Raw genomic sequence first — 20017 nt, 5'->3', positions numbered from 1 at the left:
ATGTAACCTACTTATTCTAATTAAATTGGATCACCACATCGGTGTCTGATAACGGAGCTTAATGTGTGGAAGACTATTTCTTTGAACGTTGAGCGCGTATGGATTCACTCCCAGTCTACACCAGGAAGCGGCACCGGCATGTTGCCGCTACATTAAGTAAGAAAATCAGCTTTTATTGAAGTCACAGGGGCTTCAATAAAGTGAAAGAGGACTCGCGCAGATATTGACGCGACCCAAGGCAGAGGCGCGCGTCAATAAGGACAACACCAAAGGAGGACTCGCAAGAGGACTGACACCACCAGCATTGTTGAGAGAGACAATCACCGATCATCGATCAACCACCAGCACAGTGAATGATCACAGCCCGAGGACATCGCTGCCTGTGATCAGCAGGACAGATCAATCAACGAAAGCATCACCACCAAGAGGGGAGGATCCTCCCTCCCGGCTCGAGGACAACAAACGGAACGTGCGTGAGTAGAGTGTATGAATGGAATAGACAGACACTACTGCGTACGTGGCGCGCGCAAACGGCGCTGTGGAATATAAGCCAAATTATAAAGCTGTCTTAAGAACTGGTCGATAAATATAGACAAGATGTCAAGATGTCAGATATTGAAACAGAGAACATGGATTTGACACAAGCGGCAGATATTGAAACAGAGAACATGGATTTGACAAGATGCCAGATATTGAAACAGAGAACATGGATTTGACACAAGCGGAAATAGAGGCTGAATTTAGTCTAAAGAGGGCTGCATTAGAGGCTGAATTAAGTCTAGACAGAGCTGCATTAGAGACATATGAACTTTCCGCCAGAGCTGCATTAAAGGCAGAGAGGGAGATAATGGAAATTGATATCGACATCCCTGTATCAAAAGCCAAAATCAAAGTAATGGAACATTATGAATTAGAGGATAGATTAAGGCTGCAGGAGGCTAATTTAAAGGCTGAATTAAAGGTTAAATTAAGGCTGCAGGAGCAGGAGCAGCTCCAGCTAATTAGCCACCAGCAACAGCAACAGGAGGCCAGACCGGCTGACAAGAAACAGTTTTCCTCTGACTCTGTCAACCCAAGTAACATGCCTGCCTGCAAAGAGCAGCTGAGAAGAGACGAGAGAGAGCGGAAGTACAAGCGTAGACGGATTGAGGATCAGCGACAACTTCTGCGGCTGCAGAGACAGCTTCAACAGGAGAGGGCCTACCTCGTGTCTCTACAGCAACAACGGCAGCAACAGCAGCAAGAGCAGCAACAACAGCAGCAAGAGCAGCAACAACAGCAGCAACAGCAGCAACAACAGCAGCAAGAGCAGCAACAGCAGCAGCAAGAGCAGCAACAACGGCAGCAACAGCAGCAAGAGCAGCAACAACAGCAGCAACAGCAGCAACAACAGCAACAACAACAGCAGCAAGAGCAGCAGCAAGAGCAGCAACAACGGCAGCAACAGCAGCAAGAGCAGCAACAACAGCAGCAACAGCAGCAACAGCAGCAACAACGGCAGCAACAGCAGCAAGAGCAGCAACAACGGCAACAACAGCAGCAACAGCAGCAGCAGCAACAACAGCAGCAAGAGCAGCAACAGCAGCAGCAACAGCAGCAACAGCAGCAACAACAGCAGCAACAGCAGCAAGAGCAGCAACAACGGCAGCAACAGCAGCAAGAGCAGCAACAACGGCAACAACAGCAGCAACAGCAGCAGCAGCAACAACAGCAGCAAGAGCAGCAGCAACAGCAGCAACAGCAGCAACAACAGCAACAACAGCAGCAAGAGCAGCAACAGCAGCAACAACAGCAGCAAGAGCAGCAGCAGCAGCAACAACAGCAGCAAGAGCAGCAACAACAGCAGCAACAGCAGCAAGAGCAGCAACAACGGCAGCAACAGCAGCAAGAGCAGCAACAACGGCAACAGAAGCAGCAGCAGCAACAACACCAACAGCAACAACAACAGAAGCTAGCCCAGAGCCTGGTTCTCCAGGCTCAGCAGAACCAGCAACAGAACCAAGTCCAGATGGCACCAACCCCGAAGTCTGCAGCCAGCCAGGCTCAGCTGAAGAAGAAGCCAGAGGTGAAAGTGAAGTCCCTTGACGGCAAACAAAGACAACAGCTGAAACAGCAGCAGACAGCCGCCACCAAGCCACAGGTGGCTCAGGTTTCCACGCACCTGCAAAATAAGCTCATGAAGGATGCAGAGCGCAAAGATGACGGCACGGATAAACGGAAGGACAAGGACAAGTACAAGAACAAGAGAAAGAAGGAGAAAGTGAAGTCACCAGACGGCAAGATTAAGAAGGAAGAGAACAGTTCTGTATTGGAAGAGAACAGTTCACGCAAGAAGAATATGAAGTCTGAGCATGAAGAGGACCCCTACCACTCTCCTAAACACCAGAAGTCTCTGAAGAGGGAGCGAGATGACGTGACAGGAATCGACTTCAAACCTAAGAAAATCAAGACTAAAAACAAGGTCAAGAAAAGTAAATGGGATGAAGAAGAGGACATCAAGCCCAAGAAGACTAAGAACAAGAGAGGAGTAGTGGTGGAGGGAAAAGACAAGTTTGGAGGATCTCAGAGCAGAGACAACTCTGGAGGATCTAAGAGAAAAAACAAGTCTGGAAGATCTCAGAGCAGAGACAACTCTGGAAGATCTAAGTGCAAAGAGAAGACTGGCATATCTAACGGCACAGAGAATGTACCTCTTCAAGAGCTAAACAAAGAAGATAGCCATGTCTGGTACAAGGTGTATCATAAAAGAAGAAAGAGAAGACGACATGAGTGGTGCTTGATTCACATCATCATTCCAAGGCACCACCATGGCAAACTCTGGAGTGAGGTGGATTGTGGACTCTCAAGCCGCCCCCCTTTCAGCCCACTTTGGTAGGGTAAAGGGGAGGCTGACCAAGGTCCTGACAAGGCCTTGACCTTGAGAAAAGGAAACACAAACACAAGAATGTGAACATGATGCATTGGTGTATTGATCACACGACAATAATACCCAATTAAGACCAAGGAATATGCATCATTAAGACATTTAAGTTTATTATGGACTCTTTTAAGTTATGAATTAATCATCGCTATGAAGATTTATTATTTTGTAACATGGAATGTCCAGAAGACCAGAATATGGACTCGGAATGAACATTATCATAGCCTCTGGATGGCAAACACGAGCAGGAGCATCAGCCACACCGGTTAAAGAGCCAAAGGTGAGGCTTGGTGAAGATAATGGGGCCGGTAAGGACTGTGCCTTAGCCATTATAGTGGACTACACAGCGCCCAGGAACCCTGGCCGCTCGGACGGATCCAGGAAGCCTTTCCAAATGACGAAGGTTCAACCAGTGCCTACTACTGGAGCCAAAAGGAGGATTGCCAGCCGTAAATGAACACTCACCTGGCCATGTTATTTATTTTGTAATTGTGTAAACACAATTAGGGGCCGGTGTAAAGGCTGAATGAGTGTTTTTTGTTATTGATTATTATTATTATTATTGGTATTAATATTATCATTATTACTATTATTATTATCATTATTAGAAGGTTACAATTTATGGGAATGTAATGATTTATGGGAATGTAATGATTTATGGGAATGTTATGACTCTGTGTAACCTGTTGGGTGGACTCTGCTGCGCTGTGGGTGGATCACCTGCACCTGTCAGGTGATCAGCCACGGCGCGGCGGAGATCATTAAATAGGTGATAGGAATCAGCTGTGGGCGGTAGCCGATGGGGAAGGCATATGATTTTCTTACCGCTTAGGAAGCTTAACGCTTTAGAACGCTTAGAACGCTTCAGCGCTTCAGGAGGCTTCGGGAACGTTTTTAGATTAGTCTTATTTAGGAAACACTTTAAGCAATTAGACCAGGTTATATGACGCTTAGGATCGCTGTGATCAACCCTCCCATGTAACCTACTTATTCTAATTAAATCGGATCACCACATCGGTGTCTGATAACGGAGCTTAATGTGTGGAAGACTATTTCTTTGAACGTTGAGCGCGTATGGATTCACTCCCCGTCTACACCAGGAAGCGGCACCGGCATGTTGCCGCTACAACAGGAAAATAGCGTTGGTAGCGGTATACGCCCCAAATTTGTACGAAGTGGGTTTCTTCACTACACTAACCAATGCAATGTTAGACCTTCCCGATTACTCTTCTATAATAGGTGCGGATTTTAATGCCATTTGGAATCCAAGGATGGACAAATCTTACCTCGCCTTTTCCAGCGAACAAAAGAATTCATCTAATGCATTAAAGGATTGGTCGAAGATTACAGGTGTAAATGATTTATGGCGATCACTTAATCCCACGACCCGAAAGTACTCTTGTCGATCTGCGAGACATAACACATTATCCAGAATAGATTATGTCTTTGCATCCCCGAGACTATTTGATAACTATGAAGTGGAAATGATACCCAATGCACTATCAGATCACTTATTTACTCCTAAAAGGAACATTTGGTATACTATCTTTCCGAGCCCCAAGATGGCGATTTAACTCGATGCTGCTTAATAACAAGGAATTCATTACACAACTCAAAGAAGCTCTTATAGTATTCCTACGGGAGAATGCAAACTCGGTGCAAGACCCCAGAATAATATGGATGTCGGTAAAGGGAATGATCAAAGATTTCACTGATAGCTTTTCCTCCAAAATGCGCAAGAATCGATGCACAAAACTGGCTGAGCTGGAAACGCTTTACTCAACGTTATTTAATTCTTTAAAATACAACAACTCAACTCGACTAGAAAATCAAGTTAAGGTACTAAAAAAAAGAGATCAATGCCATATACAGACAACAATCGGAAATACAAATATGTAGCACAAGACAACAGCAGTACTCCCGAGGTTCTAAACATAGTCACCTATTAGCCATGCGATTAAGAATGAATGCAAAATTTGCAGATATAACTACCATTAGAGCACAACAAGTACTTGAAACAGACCCTGAAAAAATAAATGATACATTCAAAGAATTCTACTCCGACTTATATAAATCAGAAACGACCTTCGATCAAAACAAAATGGACACATATCTTTTTTTTTTTTTTTTTTTTTGGTCTTTTTCCCCCTCCATTTTCCTCCGATTTTCTCCCATCCCAATGTTAGTCGTATGCCAATTCCCAGTCCCTTCCTGGTCGCTGCGCTTTACCCCCCACAGTCAGATAATTTGGGAGAGTGGAGGCTACCACGTGCTTCCTCCGACACACGTCCAGCCAATCACCGCTTCTTTTCACCTGGCAGCGCGGATTCTCATTGAGAGGGCGTAGCGTGTGGGAGGACCACACTATCCCCCTCACGCCCAATCCGCGCTTAGCAGGCGCCCCGACCGAACTGTAGGAGTCGCTGTTTACAACGACCCGGACCCACCCCGCCAGCTTCTCCCACCCTCTGATACAGCCAATTGTATCAGTGCAGACGGCCAGCCAAGCTGGTGACAACCCCGGAGCTGTGAGCTGGATTCGAACAGGCGAACCAAGCTCACAGCTCCGGGGCTGGTGACGAACGCAATCTCCGCTCGACCACCTAACCGCCCATGGACACATATCTTAATCAAATTATTCTACCTAAACTTTCAGAGGATGACGCTAAACAGTTAGAAACACCGATCACGCTAGATGAACTTAGGGAGGCCATATCTGAAATGCAAAGTGGTAGGGCTCCTGGAAGAGACGGTATCCCACCAGAAATGTACCTCTCTTGTTGGGACATAATTGGACCCTTATTACTAAATATGATTTTATACTCAGTTAAGGAGGGGAACTTCCATAAGAATGACAATATTGCACTCATAACAGTCCTCCTTAAAAAAGACAAAGACCCCACCGAGTGCGGTAGTTATAGACCTTTAAGCCTCCTCGGAACCGATATCAAACTGTACTCTAAGGTATTAGCCATCAGACTACAAAAGCATATGACATCTTCATTCACCCAGACCAAACTGGCTTCATAAGAGGTCGCTTGATCACCGATAACATAAGACGATTACTACACGTTCTAGATGCCAACAAGGAAGACAACACACCTAAGGCGATACTGTCCCTGGATGCAATGAAAGCTTTTGACAGGTTGGAATGGTCGTATCTATGGGCAGTATTAGAAAGGATGGGGTTAGGAAAAGGATTCATTGATATGATTAAAGTATTATACAAAGACCCATCGGCCATGATTACAACAGGTACAATCATCTCCAAAATCTTTCCGGTTTCACGCTCAGCCAGACAGGGTTGCCCTCTTAGTCCCGGACTATTCGATCTATCATTAGAGCCTTTAGCACAATATATAAGACAATCCCAATCCATAGAACCAATCATAATCAAGGGCACACAACACAAAATTTGTTTATATGCGGACGACGTAATACTGTTCATGCAAAACCCCAACACAGCATTGCCTCATCTTCTCAAGCTGATTGAGGACTTTGGAGATCTATCGGGATTTAGGATAAATTGGCCGAAGTCGGCCTTCCTCCCACTTAACGCCCCTGCAAAAAGAAATATAACCCTCCCAAAAGAGATACAGATGGTAAAACAATTTAGATGTTTGGGAGTTGAGATATTCCCCACCATAAGCCAAACGGTGAAGCACAATTACATAAAAATCCAAAACAAAATCAAATACGACCTTGTCAGGTGGTCGAAACTTAAAAACTCAGTACAGGCACGTATATCAATAATCAAGATGGACGTCCTACCTAGAATCAACTTCTTCAGCTCAATGCTACCGTTACCCCCTCCAAAGGGTTACTGGAAAGAATTACACTCCTCCACATACAAATTTATTTGGAATAACAAACCACCACGTATAAAAAGATCCACCGCACAGAGAAACAAAGCAGACGGAGGTATGGCATTTCCAGATTTCTACCACTACTTTAAGGCGTACACTTTAAGACCACTAACAACATGGTTTGATCCCCAAGCATTAGTATCCTGGAGAAATGTAGAAGAAAATATAGTAGCTCCACATAAGCTGAAGGGCATAGTATACACCAAATTACCAATTAAGCAATGCGAACGGAAATTTGGCCCCATAATCACTCATGCGATCCGGATATGGCGCGAAACACACAAAAAATATTCTACCCTACATAAATGGCATAATCATACTCCCTTATTCAATAACAATGCACTCTGGATAGGAAAACAACCTATAAGATTCCCTAGATGGGAAAAGCAAGGCATACACTCATTAGGAGACGTCTTCAATAAACAGAGTTTTTGTAGTTTCAATGAAATACGCAAAAAATTTAATCTCACCAAGTCCACATATTACTTTTACGCACAGTTATTGGCATGTTTGAAGGCTCACGGTGTTCCATTAAATATACCAATTGTACACCACAGATACCACAAATTCTTCTATGAAAGAGAGACATCAAGAGGTTTTGTTTCAGATTTTTATCATCAATTACTAACGTCCTCGTATGAAACCCTCCAACTAGACTCCGTCTGGAGGAGGGATATACCAGACCTGGAAAGGGATTTTGATTGGCAAGAAGCCTGGGCAAATATTCGATTCACATCAAGGAACCCGGACCATCAACAAATCAATCTTAACTATATTCACAGGACATACTTGACTCCTATAAGACTGAAAAAAATGGGTCTTATACAAGACTCCAAATGCTCCTTATGTACAAATGGGGACGAGGGGACATTTATGCACATGTACTGGGACTGCCCACCAGTTAAGATATTCTGGAAAGAGGTGACCCAGCAACTATCAAATCTCTTAACTTGGAATATACCTGTACACCCCATCTGTACTACTGCTGAATGATGTTTTTGAGTGTGCAGTACATCCACAGCTAAAGAGATTGGTTTTATCGGGTATCACAGTGGCTAAAAAGCTGATAGCATCACGATGGTTCCAACCGGAAAAAATGTGCCGAAAGGTCTGGATTATTACATATCTCGATGTGATCTATCAAGAAATATCTACAGCAAGAATTTTGGGTCTCAATTAATCCAAAATGACATTGTGGTTAGAAGTGGTGGAGAAAATAAAAGTTAGCATATAATGGTAATGTCTGGTTAGGAGCGAGGGAAAATGGATGGATTATCCAATGGGGGGTCCGGAAGGGGGGGGGGGGTACGAGCTGGAGCATATGTGTGTAGGTTTTTAGATAACAGGTATTAAGGGTATATCCTATATAAGACAATTAACTAAAATGTGATTTCATTGGATGTGCACTGACAACTAATGCTTGTATATCTTATCGTGTGTTGTCATGTTTGTTTATGCGTTTGTTTAAAAAATAATAAAAAAATTAAATACAAAAAAAATAATAGAGTTGCAAATATCCATAATAATCTATCTACAAGACATAATTAACACTAACATAATATATATATTTTTTTATCATAATGATTCTTGTGAAATAAGTTGCCTTTTGACTAAATACATTTATTTTCTCTTTCTCTACAGAAACAAAGACTGAGGCAACAGAGACTTGATGCTTGCTCTCTTGCTCTCATTCATCACTCTCTCACACACGCACACACACAGTATTACTCTGACAATAAAATAAGAAAGGTGTTTCAATATTGTTATTGCTTTGGTTGTTGTTTTGTTGTTACCTGTTGATATAATGTGCCTATTGTTAAAATAAAAAATTCTTTCAAATACAAATTATTATTTATTTCCTAATCATTTGAATGGTCTCTTTATGGCAATAACAACTATAGATGGAAAAATCTAAGTAAAGATACGACATTTAGATTTTTGGACAGTTTACATTCACTTTGGGACGGTTACAATTTTATTTCGGGACGGTTCCGGGATGGTGGTGAAAAAAGTTAGTCTGGAGCCCTGGCGTCTGGACCAGACGGAGTACCTGGGAACAGGGACGTGCACAGGACTTTAGAGGGGCAGGTGCTCAAAGGCTGAAAAGGGCACTACACTTGTGTGTATATACTAACCGAGTGCGCGTAGCGCGCAAACGTGATTTTTAAGGGCTCTTTTCGGGCGGGGGGCCCCCTTTTTATGCTTTTTGGGGGGTTTTGGTGATCAAATATTGAATATTGAACTATAATAATCAGTGCAGGAGCTCACTTATCCTTGAAAGACACTTTTATCACTGACTTAAAAGGCCCATACATCTCCATAAATGTTCAGGGCGGAGGGAATAAGTGCTTACCCTACAGACCCCAAGAAGTGCTGTATATTCTGTATTGTTTAATATAAATGCATTTTTTATTCCAATCCCGATTTGTATTTGAGATTCCCAAATCCCATCGGACTTGACTTCTTCGTGTCCCTCAATGAGTGTAATACCAGCATTCAACTGTATGCGCCACAGCGGTTTCTATCATCATCATCATCACCACCCACGCTATGCATAAAATATATAGGTCCGCGGAGAGGCACGGTGAGGAGGCCGTGCAAACTGCAATGGAATATGGGGCATCTCTCTCTCTTTACCTAATATTTTGATTCTATCCTGACATTTTTCAGTTGGAAGGGCAGTCTATATGCGTAACGGTAAAAAAAATAAAAAATCTTAAATATTTTTTTCAAAAAGGGCACTTTTTTGACGAGGCTCGAAAAGGCAGGTGCTCAAGCACCCCTTGGCCTCTATGTGTGCACGTGCCTGCCTGGGAAGGTGCTCAAAGCATGCACTGACCAGCTCTCCTACAGCGTCACTGTCATCTTGACTTCAACCTCTCCCTGGCACAAGCACTCATCATCCCACCCTGCCTTAAATCTGCCACAATTATCCCGGTACCCAAGAAAGCTGCCACAGACAGCCTCAACAACTACCGCCCAGTAGCACTCACACCTGTCATCATAAAGTGCTTCGAGAGGCTGGTCCTACACCACATCAGGTCCTGCCTCCCCCCCACCTTAGACCCACACCAGTTTGCCTACCGGGCAAACTGATCCACAGACGATGCCATAGCTATATAGACTTTTCTTTTTTTTATTATTTTGAATTATTGTTAAAAACGAAGGTTTGAACGTCCGTCGAAACCCTGACGAAGTTCGAAGCCCAAAAACAGGCTTCGGGGACAGCCCTAGACCCCACCCCCCTCTGCATCAACGGTGAGGATGTGGAGAGAGTCAGCTCCTTCAAGTTCCTCTGTACCCTCATATCTGCTGATCTCTCCTGGACCGCAAATACAACCGCAGTCATCAAGAAGGCCCAGCAGAGACTTCACTTCCTGAGGGTGCTGAGGAAGAACAGACTGGAGGAGCAGCTGATGGTGACCTTCTATCCCTCTGCTGTTGAGAGCCTGCTGACGTACTGCATAACAGTGTGGTACGCCAGCTGCACTGAAGCAGACAGAAAGGCGATTCAGAGGGTCATAAACTCTGCACAGAGAATCATGGGCTGCCCCCTCCCCTCCCTGAAGGACTTACACAACTACCGCTGCCTCAACAGAGCAAAAAACATTACAAAGGACAGCTTCGACCTGTTGCCATCGGGCAGGTGTTACAGGTGCATCAGAGCCAGAACAAACAGGCTCAGAGACGGTTTATTCCGCAGAGCCATCACCACTATGATGAATTGAAAATGGGGGACCCTGATGTAAACAAGACGAAAGTCTTTCTCTGGTCTGCATCCCCTTAACAATTGTATGTATTGAGCTGTACTGTACTGTACCCATTCTGCAATCTGTTAATAAACTTTTCAATCAATCAATCAATCAATCAAACCCTGAACTCTAACATGCACTAATAATTCCCCCACTAACTTTCCCCCTCCTCCCACACTGTGCAACATCCTGATGTGCAATATCCACAGTGCAATACCCACCCACTATCGTCTGACACTGTGATTGTTATTTGTGTACTGTTATTCTGTATATTGTTGTTATTTTGTATATTGTACAGTACTGTAACATTGTCTTATTGTATAGTATTTAATGTTTCTGTAAAGTATTTAATGTTTCTTGTATAGTATTTAATGTTTCTGTATAGTATTTTATGTTTCTCTTTTATTACTTGTGTGGTTTTATTACTGCACCTTAAATTTGAGTCCCAAATCTTGTTATATAATGACAATAAAGTACAATCTAATCTAATCTCTCAACCACTCATCTCTCCACGCTTCACTCCCTCTCACCGCTATACTGATGGTCTGGTAGAGGCCCTGTGTCCTGGCTGTGCCTCCCAGGATGGCCTGGGCCACAGAGATCAGCACATCGGAGTGGATGTCTGTCCCATTCCTCTTGAACACCGGGCTCCTTTGGACCTACGGGGGGAACATATCAAATGCACCTTCAGAAACAATCATCTTCTGGATTATGATTATTACAGACACTAGTGAAATGGAAATTCAAATGGAAATGTAATTTTTTGTACATGGCTTGAAATAAACTTCATTCATTCATTCATTCATTCATTCAAATATTTACCTATTCCAGATAATAGATACATATCAAATATTACTTTAAACGGTTTTAATACAATTGCCATGGGCCTGTGCAATATCTACACTTGTTTATGAGAATCTCCCCATTTTGTCCATTTCCAAACACTCGACCAGTCTAGTAATCAATCTTCTCAATCGTCCTTTTTTATACAATCATTCATGATTTCTTAAAACCTCCAAAAAAGCCAGACGATTATCACAAAAGTCCTTGTGCAGAAGATCTGTGGGCCGGTGTCCACAAACTGCTCAACGTCAACCTTACCCTGAAAGTGACGAGGATTTCCTTCTTCCCTACAGCCATGCGAACCGTCTGGCCATCTTCCACTCCTGTAAGACGACGTTACAGAGAATTATCTATCAGCACCGGTGTTTCTTTGTTCTGTCAAATCACTGTTATTTTTTTCCGGCAAACTCTCTTGTATATCAGGGATCAGGGTATCTGCAGGTTTCAACAAGTTACATTTAAGACTTTTTAAGACAACTTAGAGCAACATTTTATACCAATTTCATGAGGGAATACATCCCACATAGCATTCCATACAAGCTCTCGCCAGACACACCAAGCTCCCGGTAGCCCCAAAATTTAATATCTGTGCAAATTAAATTTAAGACATTTTAATACCTCTTAAGGCAGTAAATTAAGAATTATGGATTTTATAGTTAAGACTTTTTAATACCCTGCATATACCCTGTAAATGGTAAATGGTGCATTTATATAGCAGCTTTTATCCAAAGGGCTTTACAATTTAGTTCCTCACATTTTTACCCATTCACTCACACATTCACACACCGACAGCGGAGGCGACCATGCAAGGTGCCAACCTGCTCATCGGGAGCAGTTAGGGGTTAAGTGTCTTGCTCATGGACACTTAGAAACGCTGCCCGGGAGGAGTGGGAATCAAACCGGGAACCTCCGGATTACCGGACGACTGCTCTACCTCACGAGCCACTGTCTCCACCCCTGCTGTATATATACACAGTGAGACCCACCGGCGGGTACGGGCACGGTGACGGTCTGCCTCTGCTTGGTCTGGCCTGAGCCCCGGCACAACACGCAGGGTGTGATGATGATGGAACCGCGCCCACCACACCGGCGGCATGTGGTGCGCATCAAGAAGGGGCCGGTGTTGACAGACTCCTGCGAGAAGAGACAAGAGAAGATGGGGGGAACATGTAATGATGACGGCACAAAAGCATGGTAAAGTGAGGGGCCCTGGAGGTGAAACCAGGGCCCTCATTCATCAATGTGTGCGTAGAACTAGGGATGGGAATCGAAAACCGGTTCCCGCTGGGAACCGGTTCCTAATTGGCCGATGCCTGGAACCGTGTGGCTCCTGTGACTTTCGATTCCCTTATCGCTGCCTACAGTTGCGCAATAACGTTACGTTAGCATGTAGCCATGGCAGACTCTATTTGATTCCTTAAGGGCTCGAAATTGCCTGGGTTTTGGTAATATGCTCCCGAAATGCTCCCGCTGTTTGGCTACTTCTATGTGCAGTGAAAACTACTTGAATGCTTTAGAATCTAGTCATTGATTTAGATCAGGGTGAGCTAAAATTAGCCGCGGAGCTAACGTGAGCTAACGCTATTTAATCAAGCTCACAAAGAGAGATAAACAGCTGACAGCGGATAGTACAGGTACAAATACAATAAAACAGCAGGTGGGGGCTGTTGTGTAAACCTTGTACTCTTTAGTTCACATATAATGAGAGACGTGAGTGCTTGTTTACTAGTCTCTGTAAGCCAGGAAGAGTGGTGCAACATACAAATGTGTCCGTGTAGCAACACAAGCCAATACTTTAAAGGACAGGGGCCCGGGGAGGGAGCTCTCTCTCTCTCTGTGTGTGTGTGTGTGTGTGTGTGTGTGTGTGTGTGTGTGTGTGTGTGTGTGTGTGTGTGTGTGTGTGTGTGTGTGTGTGTGTGTGAGTGTGAGAGAGAGTGTGAGTGAGAGACAGAAGTCAGAGGAATAACAACCTGTTATTCAATAGATTAAATTCGTAATAATAATAATAATAATAATAATAATAATAAAAAAATAAATACATTTTAAGAGAATCTCAAATACATTATTTTATTTAAGTGTAGGCTATAGTTAATGTTTTATTTTTTACAGTTTTTGTATTTTTCTGACATGGGGGCTCAACAATAAATGACAATCAGAAATGTCAAGTTGCATGTTGTTATTCTAACCAGCTTAGACCCCGACGCTCTGCATCTTCTGGCCGCCTCAGACCTACTCCTATCCGAGCTCCGGGAGGGTCATCAAAGAGAAGTCGCCTATTCTCAGTCCTTGCCCCACAATGGTGGAATGAACTACCCACCCCAGTTAGGACAGCCGAATCACGTCCAATCTTTCGCCGTCGACTAAAGACGCACTTCTTCAACCATTATCTGAATAAAAAAAAATATATCTAACCCTAACTAACCGTACTGTCATGCACTTGTCCTAATAAACTAACCTACACTGTAGCACTCAACACTTTGATGAACATTGTTGCTCAGCTGATAGAGTTGTGCCCTTCCTGATGGCTTGTCGTACAGAACTTGTAAGTCGCTTTGGATAAAAGCGTCAGCTAAATGACTAAATGTAGTTCTGTTGCATTTCCAATTTATTTATTTAAATTATAAATTGATCAGGTATCGATAAGGGAATCGATAAAGAATCGAATCGATAAGCAGAATCGATAATGGAATCGTATCGATAAAATCCTATCAATTCCCATCCCTACGTAGAACATGTTCTATTTCCACACGTAAGCACGGAATGTAGAACCAGTGTACGCACAGGGAAGTCGGGATTCATCACACGTGCGTACGCAGGCTCTACGCACACCTGTCATGATGAATCCCACTTTGTTCTACCGTCAATGCTCGTGCATGATTATCCATATATGGTCATGAAAGTGAGGAAACACCCCCCATGGGATGTGAAATAATGGACTGACCCGAGCGGAATTCTGAGAAACTCCACGGAGATTGTTCACTGCTGTCGAACCAAGAAGACACTATCGCGTATTATGGGATAAATAAAAGGCGGACATGTAAACGGTGATGTCAGATATCAACGGCTCCCTAAGACCATTGCTGCAATTCTGCCTGGACAGCTCAAAATACTAATAAAGACTGTTCGTTGACCACTGTTTGGCGTTGGTTGTGTGTCATTATAACCGTGCTGTAATATGAATGCCTTTATTAGTTGTGTTCGATTGGCTATATGATTTATAGAGGCATCTATTTTGTTGTCGGCTAATAAAGACCGCGCTGGAATATGACTGCCTTTTCCCGTGTTGTTTGATTAATACCCAGGGATTAAAGTTCTCCTCAATTTTATTCTAAATCGCGATGGATCTCCCGTCAATTTTCTACCTGCTGCATATGATTTCTAGAGGCATACTACAATCTATTTTGATGTCAGTATTGGGTAGCCTATATAAACAATAATACGAGAGCATATACAAGAACAATGAATCTCACTGCATGTATGATGTAGCCTGCCTTTCAAACATGAACTTGAATTCCATCATGTTTGTGTGCGGGACTCACAAGGCTGTTGTCACAATGGGTGGTACCGCCCGGTACAGTAATAATAACAGTCCACACAATATCACGATGGACCATGCCATAGCCTATGTTCTATTAGGACATGATCTGTGACAACAAATGTTCTAGAATGTTTGATTATGATACAGTATCATACTCTGACAGCATGCCTATGATCAACATAAACGCGAACTTGAATCCCATCATATACATAGTCTGCCCACTATCTGGTGTCATTGCAATGCGTTTTCTATTCTTTCTTATACAGTAAAAAGGGGGAAGAACACTATATCGTGGGTGTTCATGACTTGTATTCTGCTTACAGCTTCGAAATTCCACTTGTTTCGTTTAACGTAAAGCCTTTTAAATATAATCAAAACGTTCCCGTGTTTCTGCGGTCTGTGCGCAAAATAATAACGAGTTGAGCTTTATGATTTATGATGAATTGAAAATGGGGGACCCTGATGTAAACAAGACGAAAGTCTTTCTCTGGTCTGCATCCCCTTAACAATTGTATGTACTGAGCTGTACTGTACTGTACCCATTCTGCAATCTGTTAATAAACTTTCCAATCAATCAATCAATCAAGCTACGCGGAGCGCAGTCAGTCAGTAGCCTACACCCCGTATATTCCGATAACGCTATATAAACCATGCTGCATTCATTCTGAGAGAAAGATCTATTATTCCAAATGCTATTTATAGGGTTTTGACCATAATTACACTACTGTTGCTATTTTACAATGAACTATAATGAACTACGGTTCGTACAGAACATGCCAGTGTTATTATGCACAGAAGCTCATTTCCTTGTTGTAATAATATATTCTACCACTGGGCGCCAGGTACGCATGGTCCGAGCTGTGCGTAAATATAAGCACGAAGTCAAGTTCAAGTTGAAATTGATGAATCCCACTCTTTGCTTAGAAATGATCGTACGCACAGGGTAAGCACAAATCTGTGCGTAGAACACGTTGATGAATGAGGGCCCAGGGGCGGACAGAGCAGTAACCATCTCTCACCGTCTGCCAACCCTCCCCTGAACCTATTGCAGTTGTTGGTTAAATTCTCTAAATAAATACATTGTCAATTAGGGTGTGTTCACATCTGAAGTCCAGGGATAGTCCAGACTTTCCGTGGATAGTCCGGACTTTCTGGTGGACCAAATGTGAAAATGATACATTGTTTGCTTTTGGTCTGCGTTCACACTACCCTGTTTGGTGCGGATCTAATTTGTAAACAAAGGACATGCTGTCGCCAAGTCGTTCATCTATTGGACTAGCACTCAAACGTAAACAGTTGCCGCCAGCGTATTGACACACCTCGCCCACACGCCGACTGTTTAGATTTAATTTGTCTAGCTGTCACTCTCATGCCTGGTTGCTATGCTTGTTGCTATGCCTGTCACAAGTGACGTATTAACATTTGCGGGTTTAGCGCGCGAGGGAAAGAGCCGTCACCTCGTCGTTACCCCACGTTGATCCTCGACTCATTGCTGTCTTTTTTTATTTTTATTTTTTGCCGCTGTGAGATACAGACAAGGCTGCTAATGTGAGGATGAAGTTATTAGGTGGAGTTGCGCCTGCGCGCTCTTTGGGGAAGAGTTGGGTCGCGACTCGCGCGACTGCTCTTTCATCTAGAGAGACAGAGAGGAAGAGAGAGACTGTCCGCGCGCGGCGCCAGTCTAGAGAGACAGAGAGAGACAGAGAGAGAGAGAGAGAGCGAGAGAGAGGCAGAGAGAGAGAGAGAGAGAGAGAGAGGAAGAGAGAGACTGTCCGCGCGCCTGTCATTCATTTGAGTTGGGTTGCAACGTGCGCGCAAGCTGTCACTTGGCGCTGTCAAGTTGGGTCGCGCGACCGCCGCCACTAGGCACCTGTCACTCATTTGCTCTAGATTAGATACTATATAAAGTTCGTTTTGCGTTCACACCAACAGCAAACGAACCATGGTCCACTTTGAAACGAACCGAGTCCCAACTTTTCAAGAGGACCATGGTTCGGTTGTTTGGTCCTCATTATAGTTCGGTTTGCGTTCATACCTGTACAAACCAAACGGACTATCGATCTAAAGGGACCATGGTCCACTTAAAGGGACCATGGTCCACTTAAAGTGGACCAAACAGGGTAGGTGTGAACGCGCCCTTAGAATACCTCTTATTAGTTCAATCATTCCGTACAGGATTATGATGATTGTTACAGATATATGGAAATGCTTATCTATTCCAGATGATAAATAAATATAAAATATTACACTTTAAACGTTATACAGTTGCCATGGCCCTGTGCAATATCTACACTTGTTTATGATAATTTAAATCTCTATTTCGAGTAAACAGTCAATGCCTAACATAAGCACTATGGCAGTGGTCTCTAACTCACCATTCCTGTACCGTTGCAGTAGTTACAGTGCTCTCTAACTCACCATTCCTGTACCGTTGCAGTAGTTACAGTGCTCTCTAACTCACCATTCCTGTCCCGTTGCAATAGTTAGTGCTCTCTAACTCACCATTCCTGTACCGTTGCAGTAGTTACAGTGCTCTCTAACTCACCATTCCTGTCCCGTTGCAGTAGTTACAGTGCTCTCTAACTCACCATTCCTGTAACGTTGCAGTAGTTAGTGCTCTCTAACTCACCATTCCTGTCCCGTTGCAGTAGTTACAGTGCTCTCTAACTCACCATTCCTGTAACGTTGCAGTAGTTAGTGCTCTCTAACTCACCATTCCTGTCCCGTTGCAGTAGTTACAGTGCTCTCTAACTCACCATTCCTGTAACGTTGCAGTAGTTAGTGCTCTCTAACTCACCATTCCTGTAACGTTGCAGTAGTTACAGTGCTCTCTAACTCACCATTAGTGTCCCGTTGCAGTAGTTAGTGCTCTCTAACTCACCATTACTGTCCCGTTGCAGTAGTTACAGTGCTCTCTAACTCACCATTCCTGTCCCGTTGCAGTAGTTGCAGTGCTCTCTAACTCACCATTCCTGTACCGTTGCAGTAGTTGCAGTGCTCTCGAACTCACCATTCCTGTGACGTTGCAGTAGTTACAGTGCTCTCTAACTCACCATTCCTGTACCGTTGCAGTAGTTAGTGCTCTCTAACTCACCATTCCTGTACCGTTGCAGTAGTTGCAGTACTCTCTAACTCACCATTCCTGTACCGTTGCAGTAGTTAGTGCTCTCTAACTCACCATTCCTGTACCGTTGCAGTAGTTAGTGCTCTCTAACTCACCATTCCTGTACCGTTGCAGTAGTTAGTGCTCTCCAACTCACCATTCCTGTACCGTTGCAGTAGTTAGTGCTCTCTAACTCACCATTCCTGTAACGTTGCAGTAGTTAATGCTCTCTAACTCACCATTCCTGTACCGTTGCAGTAGTTGCAGTGGGAGACCTTGGTTCCCGGCTCACTAGCCTTCCCATCGCACCTCGGACAGGCGTCCTCGATGTTCACTGTCATCTCTTTATTCACACCCTTAGCTGCCTGAGCGAACGTCAGCTCCATCACAAACTGGGAGACACAGAGAGAGGGATGAAAAATAAAGTACTATATGTAATATACAATACATGTTACAGAAATCTGATTCAGGGCCGACAATCGGGGGTTAAATACTGTGGCTTTCTGGCACCAGAACAATCATTTGCACTCGCACGAATGCTCCCAATTATATTTTGAGGTCGCACAGATACAACTTCGGTCGCATATGCAACCAATTTGGTCACAATTTCGAGCCCTATTATATCTATTATTGGTATTGGTATTATTCTCATCCTGACATATGGATGAAAGGTTAAAAGACATGACCTCTTTCAACACTACATTCCAGAGACCTAACCTCAGGCCTCTGCTCACCTTAACACTAACTTTAGACACTTTAAAACACTTTAACACTACACAATATTTTATCTATTTTTTTTTTTTTTTTTTTTTAATTTTTTTATTATTGCAAAACAAAACTTATTAAAAGTCAGTACTCAACACACAATGTATAATGAAACTTTCAGTAAAGGTGGTTAAAATATATGCAAGTACAGAAACAGGATAAAACAAAAATAGTCAATAATAACATTTTAACCGTATACCGTGTATATCCAGCGAAGTTACAATTATATAAATGTTAGTATATAATATACCCCTAATACCTATTTTCTAAAACCCTACACACATATGCTCCAGCTCAAATCCCCCCCTCCCGGACCCCCTCTTGGATAGTACCTCCATTATCCCTCACTCCTAACCAGACATCACCATTATAGGCTAGCTTTTATTCTCTCCACCACTTCTAACCACATTAACATTTTGGATTCATTGAGCCCCAGAATTCTTGCTGTTGATATTTCTTGATATATCACATCAAGATATGTAAGAAACCACACTTTCCGGCACATTTTTTCCGGTTGAAACCAACGTGATGCAATCAGTTTTTTAGCTACTGTGATACCCGATAAAACCAATCTTTTTAGTTGTGGGTTCACTGCAAACTCAAAAACATCATTCAATAGCAATACCGCGGGGTGTACAGGTATATTCCAAAATACGAGTATTGATAATTGTTGGGACACATCTTTCCAGAATGCCTTAACTGGTGGGCAGTCCCAATACATGTGCATAAATGTTCCTTCGTCCCCATTTGTACATTGGGAGCATTTGGAGTCTTGTATAAGCCCCATTTTGCACAGCCTTATAGGAGTCAAGTATGTCCTGTGAATATAGTTCAGATTGATTTGTTGATGATCCGGGTTCCTTGATGTAAGTCGGACATTTGCCCAGGCTCCTTGCCAATCAAAGTCATTTTCCAGGTCTGGTATATCCCTCCTCCAGACATTGTCTAGTTGAAGGGTTTCGTACGAGGACGTTAGTAATTGATAATAAAAACCTGATACAAAACCTCCCAATGTATCTCTTTCATAGAAAAATTTGTGGTATCTGTGGTGTTCAATTGGTATGTGTAATGGAACACCGTGAGATCTCATACAAAGTCGTAACTGTATGTAAAAAAGCCATGTGGACTCGGTGAGGTTAAACTTTATGCATATTTCGACATAACTACAGAGGCCCTTGTTATTAAAAATATCCCCTAATGAGTGTATGCCTCTTTCTTCCCATACAGGGA

At 43.2% G+C, this 20017-nt stretch overlaps 1 protein-coding gene across 1 annotated transcript in view; it reads right to left on the bottom strand.

Moving 5' to 3' along the window:
* LOC311231709 (dnaJ homolog subfamily A member 3, mitochondrial-like) overlaps positions 1–20017 on the bottom strand; it is a gene marked incomplete at its 5' end in the record, with an annotated part of 54019 nt that overhangs the window by 11549 nt on the left and 22453 nt on the right. Inside the window, 4 exons of the mRNA XM_084318336.1 lie at positions 11069–11197; positions 11640–11704; positions 12368–12515; positions 18262–18414. Of these exons, the coding sequence (XP_084174462.1) occupies positions 11069–11197; positions 11640–11704; positions 12368–12515; positions 18262–18414 (495 nt within the window). The remainder of the gene's footprint in view (positions 1–11068; positions 11198–11639; positions 11705–12367; positions 12516–18261; positions 18415–20017) is intronic.

Source organism: Notolepis coatsorum (genome assembly GCF_963971535.1).
Source record: "Notolepis coatsorum genome assembly, chromosome: 7".
Classification (NCBI taxonomy): domain Eukaryota; kingdom Metazoa; phylum Chordata; class Actinopteri; order Aulopiformes; family Paralepididae; genus Notolepis; species Notolepis coatsorum.
This window is presented reverse-complemented; position numbering and strand designations above follow the sequence as displayed.